Here is an 11489-nt window from a genome sequence, read left to right on the forward strand (position 1 = left end):
ACACCACTACCTGCTCCACACCAGGGACTTGTGCAGAGCCCCAAAACCCCTCCAGACCCTCCTGTCCTCCAACACAACCCCTCCAAGGCGCTCCATCCCTGCCTTATCCACCAGCCCCTCGCTGTGGCAACAAAGTCCAACCTCACCACCTGCACCTCACCAGGGATTGATCAGAGCCCCAAAACTGCTTCAGAACCTCCTTTCCTCCAACACAACCCCTCCAGACCCCCTTTCCTCCAACACAACCGCTCCAAACCTTCCTTTCCTCCAACACAACCCCTCCAAGGTGCTCCATCCCTATCTTATCCACCAGCCCCTCACAGTGGGAGCAAAGCCTGACCCCATCAGGGATCTGTGCAGAGCCCCAGAACCCCTCCAGACCCCCAAACCCCCTCCAGATCCCCCGTTCCTCCAACACAACCCCTCCAGACCCTTCTTTCCTCCAACACAACCCCTCTAGACCCCCCTTTCCTCCAACACAACCCCTCCAAGGCGCTCCATCCCTACCTTATCCACCAGCCCCTCGCCATCCTCAGCCAGCAGGTAGACAGCCCCTCCCTCGGCCAGCAGGATGGCCGTGTCCGTGGTGGACGAGGACCTGGGCCTGCCCTGGTGCTGATGCAGGATGGCCGTGAGGCCGCTGTCCTGGGGGGCCTTGCGGCCCAGGTGGGGGCTGCCCTTCTGCGGCTCCAGCGAGCCGCTCTTGGCGCGGCGGCCGGCGCCGTGCAGGCTGGTGCCGCGCTTGATGGAGGGCCGCGAGCGGATCTGCTGCAGCACGCGGTTGAAGGCCGTGGGCCGGGCGGGCAGGTCGTGCAGGGACACGGCGTAGGACACGCGGTGCATCTCCGGGGAACGCTCCTTCTCGTCCGGGGACTCGTGGTCGGAGGCGCCGTGGGGCGCGGATGAGGCGGCGGCCGTCGGCGGCCCCGGCGTTGCCGGCTCCTGAGAGCTCTGCTGGTCGCGCTCCCGCGAGCGCCGGCGGCTGTGGAAGAGGTGCTTGAGGCCGTGGCTGAACATGGAGCCCTCGGAGAGCTGCTGGATTTTCTGTGGGGAAAGAGAGGGAAATGAGGGTGTTAATTGAGGTGTTAATTGAGGGAATGGGGGCTGTTAATTGAGGGTGTTCATTGAGGGAATGGGTGCTGTTAATCAAGGGAATGGGGGCTGTTAATTTAGGGAATGGGTGCTGTTAATTGAGGGTGTTCATTGAGGGAATGGGTGCTGTTAATCAAGGGAATGGGGGCTGTTAATTTAGGGAATGGGTGCTGTTAATTGAGGGTGTTCATTGAGGGAATTGGTGCTGTTAATCAAGGGAATGGGGGCTGTTAATTGAGGGTGTTAATAGAGAGAATGGGTGCTGTTAATCAAGGGAATGGGTGCTGTTAATTAATTGAGGGAATTGGCGCTGTTAATTGAGGGAATGGGCACTGTTAATTGAGGAAATGGGTGCTGTTAATTAATTGAGGGAATAGGTGCTGTCAATTGAGGGAATGGGTGCTGTTAATTGACGGTGTTAATTGAGGGAATGGGTAAATATTGGAAATATTAAGCATTAGTACTTGGAAATACTAAATATTAATGGAGGTATTGGAAATACTAAGAATTAGTGGAATTATCAGAAATACTAAATACTAGTATTTGGAAAGATGAGATTTTACTGGAAATACTAACTTGGAAATACTAAGTATTAGTGGAACTACTGGAAATACTAAATATTAGTATTTGGAAATACTAAATATTAATGGAAATACTAAGTAGTAGTGGCCTCAGCCATGGACCAAGAGCCACACAAGCTCCAGCAAGGATCAGGGCTTTTTTCTCTGTGACATTTTCCATGGGCCAGCCTGTCCTGACTCCTGGGGATGAACCAGCCCTGTGCCACCAAACCCAGTCCAAACTGGGCTTATAAATATAAAATTATTATTATTAAGTATATAATAATATATATTAAAATATTTAAAATAGATAATATATAATATAAAAATATACAATAATACAAAATAAGATATATTATATAAAATTATATAAAAGAATATATAATAATATAATATATAGTAATATATAAAAATATAGTAACAATTTATATAATATATAAATATACAATAATATAAAATAAGATATCTTATATAAAATTATATAAAATAATATATATTATAATATATAGTAATATATAAAAATATAGTTACAATTTATATAATATATAAATAATATATATAATATATAAATACAAACTGGGCAGCCACTGGTTTCCAGCAGGAGATGGGGAGATGCCCTGAGCATTCCCAGCCCTCCCTTCCCAGGGGCTGCATCCCACATTCCCAGGAAACAATCCCAGGGACTCAGGGTGCAGCTGGCCACAGGGAAATCATGAATATGGATGGTGGAACAGCTCCTGCTCCTGATTACAGCCAGGGCAGCCTGGCCAGGGTTCTGGAAATCCAGGGTTCCACTGGAACCTGGCCAGGGTTCTTCCCTGCAGCCACTGGAAATCTGGGATTCCACTGGAATCTCACCAGGATTCTATTGGAACACCCAGATTTAAGGCCAGAGCTCCACTGGAAATTTGGGGTTTCACCGGAAATCCGGGGTTCCCTGCAGCCACTGGAAATCTGAGGTTCTGCTGGAACCTGGCCAGGGTTCTTCCCTGCAGCCCCTGGAAATCCAGGATTCCATTGGAACACCCAGATTTGAGGCCAGGGTTCTACTGGAAATTCGGGGTTCTCTGCAGGCACTGGAAATTCAGGGTTCCATTGGAAATTCGGGGTTCCACTGGAAATCTAGGGGTCCCTGCAGGTACTGGAAATCCAGGATTCCACTGGAACACCCAGACTTGAGGCCAGGGTTCCCTGCAGCCCCTGGAAATTTGGGGTTCCACTGGAACACCCAGATTTGCACCCCAGGAAATTTTGGCCCCGTGCTCTTCACATCCCCTGCGTGAGGAGAATCGGGGAGCAGCAACTTCCAGCATTTCCAAATCCCAGCATTTCCAAATCCCAGATTCCAGCATTTCCCAAGGGCTCAGAGCATCCTCAGAGTCCCAGTTGGGATTTTGGGAAAGCTGAGATGTTCCAGACTGGAGCTCCAGGAGCTGCAGGCAGAGGAGGAGCTCAGGGCCATACAGAACAGGATCCTTCCCCTAAAAATCCCAGACAAACCCAAACCCAGCACTCCCAGCACACCTGGAGGAACCAGCAAAGGGATCCTGTGTCCCCAAACTCTGCAGGAAAAGCTTTTCACCCTTCCCTGAGCCACTCACAACACAAATCTCCATCCTTTGAGGCTCTTCCTAGGAAATATATAATAAATCTCCGGTGCTGAATCGCTTCTTGGGGAAATAACAATTTAAATTTTATTCTATTTATAGAGTCTCTATGGAAACAGAGGCAGCATTTGAGAGGTAAGAGCTCCAAACCCCCAGATTCCTCCCATGGAGGGCACGGCCAGAGCTGCACGAGGTCCAGGTGAAAAGAAAACCCCAACTCCCCTAAAGCCTTCAGGCAAATTATTTATGAAATGGACTTCCCAATCTTGAATGATCTTCTGCAGAAATAAACAATTTCAGTTCTCATTTCACTTTTTTTTTTTTTTAATAAATAAATTTAGTTCTGCTGGTGAATTTGCCTGAGCTGAACATCTTTAATATTATTTCTGTGAAAGTTCTTATACAAAATACTGACTAAGTTAAATGATTAGTCGTGTCCAATTACTTAAATTGCTTTCTTTCTTTAGAAAATTTATTAGAAATCGTTACAAAGTGGCACTTTGAATTTCTTTTCAGCCAGAGCTGCACAAGGTCAGAGTGAAAAGAAACAACCAACTCCCTTCCCCAGGGAGATGAAAACAAACTAAAAGTGGAGCTGGCAGGAAAGATTTTGGGAGCCAGATGCCCTCAGGGCTTCTCGATCCAACAGCTCCAACTGAGCAAAATTCACCTTTTCAGATAAATCCCCTCAGGCCCTTTCCAAGTTTTTCCTGAAAGAGCTGAAAGAGGCTTTCATGGGCTGGGCAGGCACGGGATCTGCATGGAAAAAACCAAATTTGCATGGAAAAAAAAAATAAAAATAAAAAAATGAGGGAAGCAAGGAGGGATCCCAGTTGTGTTTGTCCGGGCTGGAACCCACTGAATTCCAGCTCTGGGTTTGCTCTCAGGAGCTGTGAGTGCTGGCCACAAACAAGCTCTGTTTTCTCATGTTTTCCCAGGATATTCCTGCACTTCCAGAGCAGAGGCATTTTCCTGGCACAGAGCACTCAGGGCTCAGAGCAGAGGCTATTTTGGAACAGCCACTGCTTACTAACCCCAGCAATGGACACAGATTCATTTCTCAGCGTTGACAGCTGTAAAATACTGGGCTGAACCCAAAAATATCTTTATTTCTTTGGACTTTCACATCAGCACAGCCAAGCTCTGCTGCTTGGTGGTGGGGACTCATTTTTATGGACTTCAAAGCCCCTGCTCCATGTCCCACAGCTGGAAAAATCCCATTTTAGCCCAAATCAGGACATCTTGCAGGCAAACTGGGACTCGGAGGACGGTTTTGTTTGGACTCTTTGGCAGTGCCCTTGCCATGCCAGGCTCTCCAGGGTGGTTTTCCTGCTGCTGCCACCCAGCCTGAACCCTCCCAGCTCCTCTCTGAGCCATTCCCTGACATCCAAACCCCTTCCTCAGCTTGCACACGGACACACAAGGAGAGGATCTGGTTGCCACAACCTCCCAGCACGGCCCCAAGCTGAGAAATCCTGCTCAATTGTTAGGATTATTAATTATTTATTCATCCCCAGCCCGCCCAGAGGCTCCAGCCAAGGCTCTGCAGCTCTTTGGAACATTGGCACAAACATGGGAGGGAAGTCTCATCCCTTCCCACCCCATCCCATTCCAGATTTTAGGGCACAGGGGGAAGTCTCATCAATTCCCACCCCATCCCATTCCAGATTTCAAGTCTCATCCCTTCCTACCCCATCCTAAAATATTCCATAGTTTAGGTCATGGGGGGAAGTCTCATCCCTTCCCACCCCATCCCATTCCAGATTTTAGGGCACAAGGGGAAGTTTAATCCATTCCCACCCCATTCCAGATTTTAAGTCTCATCCCTTCCCACCCCATCCTAAAATATTCCATATTTTAGGGCATGAGGGGAAGTCTCACCCCTTCCCATCCCATTCCAGATTTTAAATCTCATCCCTTTCCACCCCATCTCATTCCATAGTTTAGGGCACAGGGGGAAGTTTAATCCCTTCCCAGCCCATCCTATTCCAGATTTTAGGCATGGGGGGAAGCCTCATCTCTTCCCACCCCATCCCATTCCAGATTTTAAGTCTCATCCCTTCCCATCCTATTCCACATTTTAAGTCTCATCCCATCCCATCCCATCCCATCCCATTCCAGATTTTAAATCTCATCCCTTCCCATCCCATCCCATTCCAGATTTTAAATCTCATCCCTTTCCACCCCATCCCATTCCAGATTTTAAGTCTCATCCCTTCCCATCCTATTCCATATTTTAAGTTTCCTCCCTTCCCATCCCATCCCAGATTTTAGGGCACAGGGGGGAGGCCACAGCCCCCAAACAGCAGCAGGATCCCAGCAGATCCTGCTCATCCCCTTTTGGGTTTTCCAGCCCTGCTGCTGCTGCTTTTCCAGCCGATTCTCCTCTGGCAGGAGGAGCTGTCCCCAAGGGGTGACAACCGGCCCAGCCCAGCCCCTTCTCCCGCAGCATCCCAAGCTCCCGCTGCCACAAACGCCGAGGAAAACGTCTGGATGTTCCCAAATGGCAAATGCAGCACTCCCCCACAGCCTGCTGCTCCTCCGGGGACAGCTGAGAGCAGCAGCAGCAGCAGCAGCAGCAGCATGTGACAAACGTGACTCATCCTGGGCAGGGCACCGGAGTGACAGCGACAGCCCAGAGCTCCCGGGAGTGACAGCCCAGAGCTCCCGGGAGAGCTCCGGGAATATCGGGAATAATGGGAATAATGGGAATAATGGGATGTGTGCCCAGGTGCGGGGATAGCAGGGAATGCATTTTCCAGGTGTGGGAATGCTCTGGGAATAGCAGGGAATTCACTGCCCAGGTGTGGGAATGCTCTGGGATAACAGAATTCACTGCCCAGGTGTGGGAATGTGCTGGGAATAGCAGGAAATTCAATGTGTATGTGTGAAAATGCTCTGGGAATAATGGAATTCACTGCCCAGGTGTGAGAATGTGCTGGGAATAGCAGGGAATTCACTGCCCAGGTGTGGGAATGCTTTGGGATAATGGAATTCACTGCCCAGGTGTGGGAATGCTCTGGAAATAACAGAATTCACTGCCCAGGTGTGAGGAATAGGAAGAAATTCACTGCCCAGGAGTGGGAATGCTCTGGGAATAAATAGCAGGAAATTCAATGTCTATGTGTGAAAATGCTCTGGGAATAACAGAATTCACTACCCAGGTGTTGGAATGCTCTGGGAATAATGGGATGAACTGTCCAGGTGTGGGAATGTGCTGGGAATAGCAGGGAATTCACTGCTCAGGTGTGGGAATGCTCTGGGGATAGCAGGAAATTCAATGTCTATGTGTGAAAATGCTCTGGGAATAGCAGGAAATTCAATGTTTATGTGTGAAAATGCTCTGGGAATAACAGAATTCAGTGCCCAGGTGTTGGAATGCTCTGGGAATAGCAGGGAATTCACTGCCCAGGAGTGAGAATGCTCTGGGATAATGGAATGTGCTGCCAGGTGTGGGAATGCTCTGGAAATAACAGAATTCAGTGCCCAGGTGTGGGAGTGCTCTGGGGATAATGGGATGAACTGCCCAGGTGTGGGAATGTGCTGGGAATAGCAGGAAATTCAATGTCTATGTGTGAAAATGCTCTGGGAATAATGGAATTCACTGCCCAGGTGTGGGGATAGCAGGGAATTCACTGCCCAGGTGTGGGAAAGCTCTGGGGATAACAGGGATCCTGGGAAATCCAACAGAGAGCCAGGGAAAACAGAAATCCAGGGAAAACGGAGAGCCAGGGGAAACACATCCAGGGAAAACCCTTGGCTCAGGAGCAGTGGCAGTTTGGGATGCAGGGTTTTGGATGGATCCCATCACTCCTGAAGAAATCGCTGGCACCCAGGGATTCCCGAGCACAGCTGTCACACACCAGCTCTGCTCCTTGCCAGAACTTCTTTTTTCCCCCTCCTTTTCCCCAAGGGTGTCAGCAGAGGAGCCAGAGCCAGGGCTGGGAAGGGAGAGCTGCCATGGATCTGCTGGAGTTCAGGGCTGGCGGTGACAGCAGGCAGGCTGCTGCTTCCAGGGTGCCACCTCAAATCCATCTCAAGGGTTTACTCTGATCCATCATCATCCACGGGGGCAGGAATCTCTGATCCTGCCCCATCCATGGGGACAGGGATCTCTGATCCTTCATCATCCACGGGGGCAGGAATCTCTGATCCTGCCCCATCCACGGGGACAGGGATCTCTGATCCTTCATCATCCATGAGGACAGGACAGGGACAGGGATCTCTGATCCTTCATCATCCATGGGGACAGGAAAGGGACAGGAATCTCTGATCCTTCATCATCTACAGGGACAGGAATCTCTGATCCTGCCCCATCCATGGGGACAGGACAGGGACAGGAATCTCTGATCCTTCATCATCCATGGGGGCAGGAATCTCTGATCCTGCCCCATCTATGGGGACAGGACAGGGACAGGAATCTCTGACCCTTCATCATCCACAGGGACAGGAATCTCTCATCCTGCCCCATCCATGGGAACGGGAATCTCTGATCTTTAATCATTCACAGGGACAGGAATCTCTGATCCTTCTCCATCCATGGGGACTGGAATCTCTGATCCTTCATCATCGATATGGACAGGAATTTCTGATCCTTCCCCATACATGGGGACAGGAATCTCTGATCCTTAATCATCCCCAGGGACAGGAAAGGAACAGGAGTCTCTGATCCTGCTCCATCCACAGGGACAGGAATCTCTGATCCCTCATCATCCATGGGGACAGGACAGGGACAGGAATCTCTGATCCTTCATCATCCACAGGGACAGGAAAGGGACAGGAATCTCTGATCCTGCTCCATCCATGGGGACAGAAATCTCTGATCCTGTCCCATGCACAGGGACAGGAATCTCTGATCCTTCATCATCCATGGGGACAGGACAGGGACAGGAATCTCTGATCCTTCATCATCCACAGGGACAGGAATCTCTGATCTTTAATCATTCACAGGGATAGGAATCTGATCCTTCCCCATCCATGGGGACAGGACAGGGACAGGAATCTCTGATCCTTCATCATCCACAGGGACAGGAATCTCTGATCCTGCCCAATTCCCAGGGACAGAAATCTGAATTTGGGGCAGAACCAGCTTGAACCCACCCCACCAGCAGCTCCACAGGGGGTTTGGGGCAGGAAAACTCAGATCTATTAATTAATTATTTATTAATTTATTACCTGGTGGTGGCCGTGGCACAATGCCTGGCACACTGTGGCAGCTGTGGGCAGCGGCCAGCCCCAGCTTTGCCTGAGTTCTGCCCAGTTTGAGGATTTATTTTAATTAATTGCTGCATTAAAGGTGAGCACTGGCAGCAGACCTGCAGGAAGGGAGCACAGGCAGCTCGATAAAATCAATGGGGTTTATTTGGCCTCGGATGCTGCTGCTGGAGGAGGCTGTGGAGCTCCAGCTGCGGGTGGGATGTGCCAGCCCTGGAATGTTTGGGGCGGTGGGCACAGCCATGGGAAGCTGCAGCTCCTTTGGGCCAACATTCCCACCCCTTTCTGAGCCTCTGTGCCCCAGGTGGGACGGAGAAAGGACAGGGAAAAACACCTTGGATGTGCCAAGCATGGCCCTGAGCTCCACATCCTCGTGGATCATGGAATTAGGGAGTCAGAAAATCACGGAATGGTTTGGCTGGGAAGAGACCTTAAACCTCATCCAGTTCCAGGGGTGGGCAGGGACACCTCCTATTGTCCCTGCTGCTCCAAACTCATCCAGCCTGGCCTTGGACACTGCCAGGGATCCAGGGACAGCCACAGATTCTCTGGGATGCCCCGTGCCACCCTTCCATCCCACAGATGTGCCCGGCCCTGGCTCCTCCAGCTGTTTTTGGGGCAGCAGCAGCAAAGCCAGCACAGCCTCAGGAGCTGCTGGGCCACCAAGGGAAGGCCCCAGGTGCCACCTCCAGCAGCCAGGGGGCTCCTGGTGCTCAAAGCAGCCGAGTTTTCCTCTGGGAACAGGGATTTGATCTCCTGGCTGAGCCTGGCAGTGCCATCATGACCTTGACCCCGCCGGTGACACCGTCAGGGCTGCCACGCCGAGGGGCTCCATCCCGCATCCCACATTTCCCACTTTTTTTTTCCCCAGAGCTTTTTGAAAGCACCACCGTGGGGGGACACCCACTCTGCCCTCTGATCCCGGCCTGCCCACGGCATTCCCACGCCTGCACACCCCGAGTTCCACGCTGGGAATTCACCAATAAAACCCCGCTGAGCCGCCGGGGGTCGGAGCTGCTTTTTTCCCCCCAAAGCCAGGGGAATTCCGTGCCGGATTCCAGCCGGATCCCGGCTCCGGGATGGGCTCTGTGCCTCCCGCAGCGCTGCAGTGCCCGGGGTTTGTTTTTTGTTTTCCTCCTCCTCCTCCTCCTCCTCCTCCGGCCCCGCGGGCCCGGCAGGAGCAGCCTCGGGGCCATTTCCACATTCCCACATTTCCACACCGTCACTCCCGGTGCCGCAGCCCCGGAGCCTCCTGGATCCTACCGAAGCATCCCCCCCACGGATCCTCCTGGATATTCCCGGATCCTCCCCCCCAGATCCCCCCGGATCCTCCCGGAGCATCTCCCCCAGATCCCCCCAGATCCTCCTGGAGCATCCCCCTGGATCCTACCGGAGCATCTCCCCCCATATCCCCTCAGATTCTCCCGGAGCATCTGCCCCAGATCCTCCTGGATCCTACCAGAGCATCCCTCTCACATTCCCCCCAGATCCTCCTGGATCCTACTGGAGCATCCCCCCCATATCCCCCCGGATCATCCTGGATATTCCCAGAGCATCCCCCCCATGTTCCTCCAGATCCTCCCGGAGCATCCCCCCTGGATATTCCCAGAGCATCCCCCCCCCAGATCCTCCTGGTTCCTCCTGGAGCATCCCCTCGGATTCTCCTGGAAGATCCCCCTGGATCCTCCCCCCATATCCCACCGGAGCATCCCCCCCATATTCCCCCGGATCCTCCCGGATTATTCCCCCCGGATCATCCCCCCAACTCCTGGCAGGGATTTCCTGGGATCTGCAGAGGGGCAGCCCCCAACGCCCGGGATTTCTTCATCCCAGCAGAATCCCAATCCCAGGAGTGTCCCCACTGCAGGACCAGCCCCATCCCGGGACCAGCCCCATCCCGACCCCAGGAGCAGCCGCATCCCAGGAGGATCCTATCCCAGCAATTCCCCATCCCAGCAGTGTCTGCATCCCTGGAGCATCCTCATCCAGCAGGATCCCCAGAACAGGGATGGGGCATCCTAATCCCAGTAGGATCTCTGCTGATAGGACCATCCTCATCCCAGGAGCACCCCAATCCTGGAGCACCCTGTTCCCAGGGTTACCCCAATCCAGGAGCACCCCAGTCCAGGGGTACCCTGTTCCGGGAGCACCCCATTCCCAGGATCATCCCTATCCAGGAGCACCCCAATTGAGGAGCACCCCAATCCAGAAGCATCCCAATCCAGGGGTCTCATCCCTCTGGAGCACCCCATTTCCAGGATCATCCCCATCCCAGGAGCACGCCAATCCAGGGGTACCCTGCCCCGGGAGCACCCCATTCCCAGGATTATCCCCATTCCCAGGATTATCCCCATTCCCAGGGTTCCCCCAATCCCGGAGCCGTCCCGCATCCTCCAAGGTCACACCTGTAGGACCGAGGGGATGGTGGCACCGCCGAGCTCCATCGCTCCGGTGACCCCGCTGGGTTCTCCCCACCACGGCCACCACCGGGACCCCCCTCCCACCGATCCTCCGGGATTTTCCCGTCCCCCGTGTCCCACCGGAGCGCTCCCGCCGCTCACCTTCAGGTCGGGGGGCTTGGAGCGCGGCGGCGCCGGGACAGCGCCCGCCTCGGGGGCCGCCGCCGCCTCGCCGGCCTTGCCCTCCATCATGCCGTGACCGGGCGACTCCCCCGCGGCGCCGGGATCCTCCTCGGGCTGCTGCAGCTCGTCCGAGCGGCACCGCTTCATCCCGGGGGCGCCGTGCCCGCGCCGCGCGGGGGGCGCCTACGGCCGCAGCGGTGCCGGCGGCGGGCGGCGCCCCGGCGGCCGCTGCGGGGCCCGCGGGCTGCGCGGCCCCGGCCCGCCCGCCCCGCCGAGCCCGGGCCGGGCGGCGGCTCCGCGCCGCGGCGGCTCCGCGCCCGCCGCCGGCACCGGCATCGCCGCCGCCGCCGCGACTGATGGGCAGCGCCGCCGACCAATGGCGGTGTGAGAGAGGAGGTGCCTCGCGCGGTGATTGGTGGAGCGTGCTCGGTGGG

The 11489-nt window shown here is 53.8% G+C and overlaps 1 protein-coding gene across 1 annotated transcript in view; it reads right to left on the minus strand.

Moving 5' to 3' along the window:
- Positions 1-11304, minus strand: part of TMCC2 (transmembrane and coiled-coil domain family 2) — a 30642-nt gene extending 19338 nt beyond the window's left edge. Inside the window, exons 1-2 of the mRNA XM_071450327.1 lie at positions 11035-11304; positions 508-1044 (exon numbers count right to left, since the gene is read on the minus strand). Coding sequence (XP_071306428.1) covers positions 508-1044; positions 11035-11202 — 705 coding nt within the window. The 5' untranslated portion in view covers positions 11203-11304. The remainder of the gene's footprint in view (positions 1-507; positions 1045-11034) is intronic.
- Between the last annotated feature and the right edge of the window lie 185 nt (positions 11305-11489).

Source organism: Agelaius tricolor, unplaced genomic scaffold (genome assembly GCF_023055355.1).
Source record: "Agelaius tricolor isolate 1412-34295 unplaced genomic scaffold, bAgeTri1.0.p SCAF_30, whole genome shotgun sequence".
NCBI classification, from domain to species: Eukaryota; Metazoa; Chordata; class Aves; order Passeriformes; family Icteridae; genus Agelaius; species Agelaius tricolor.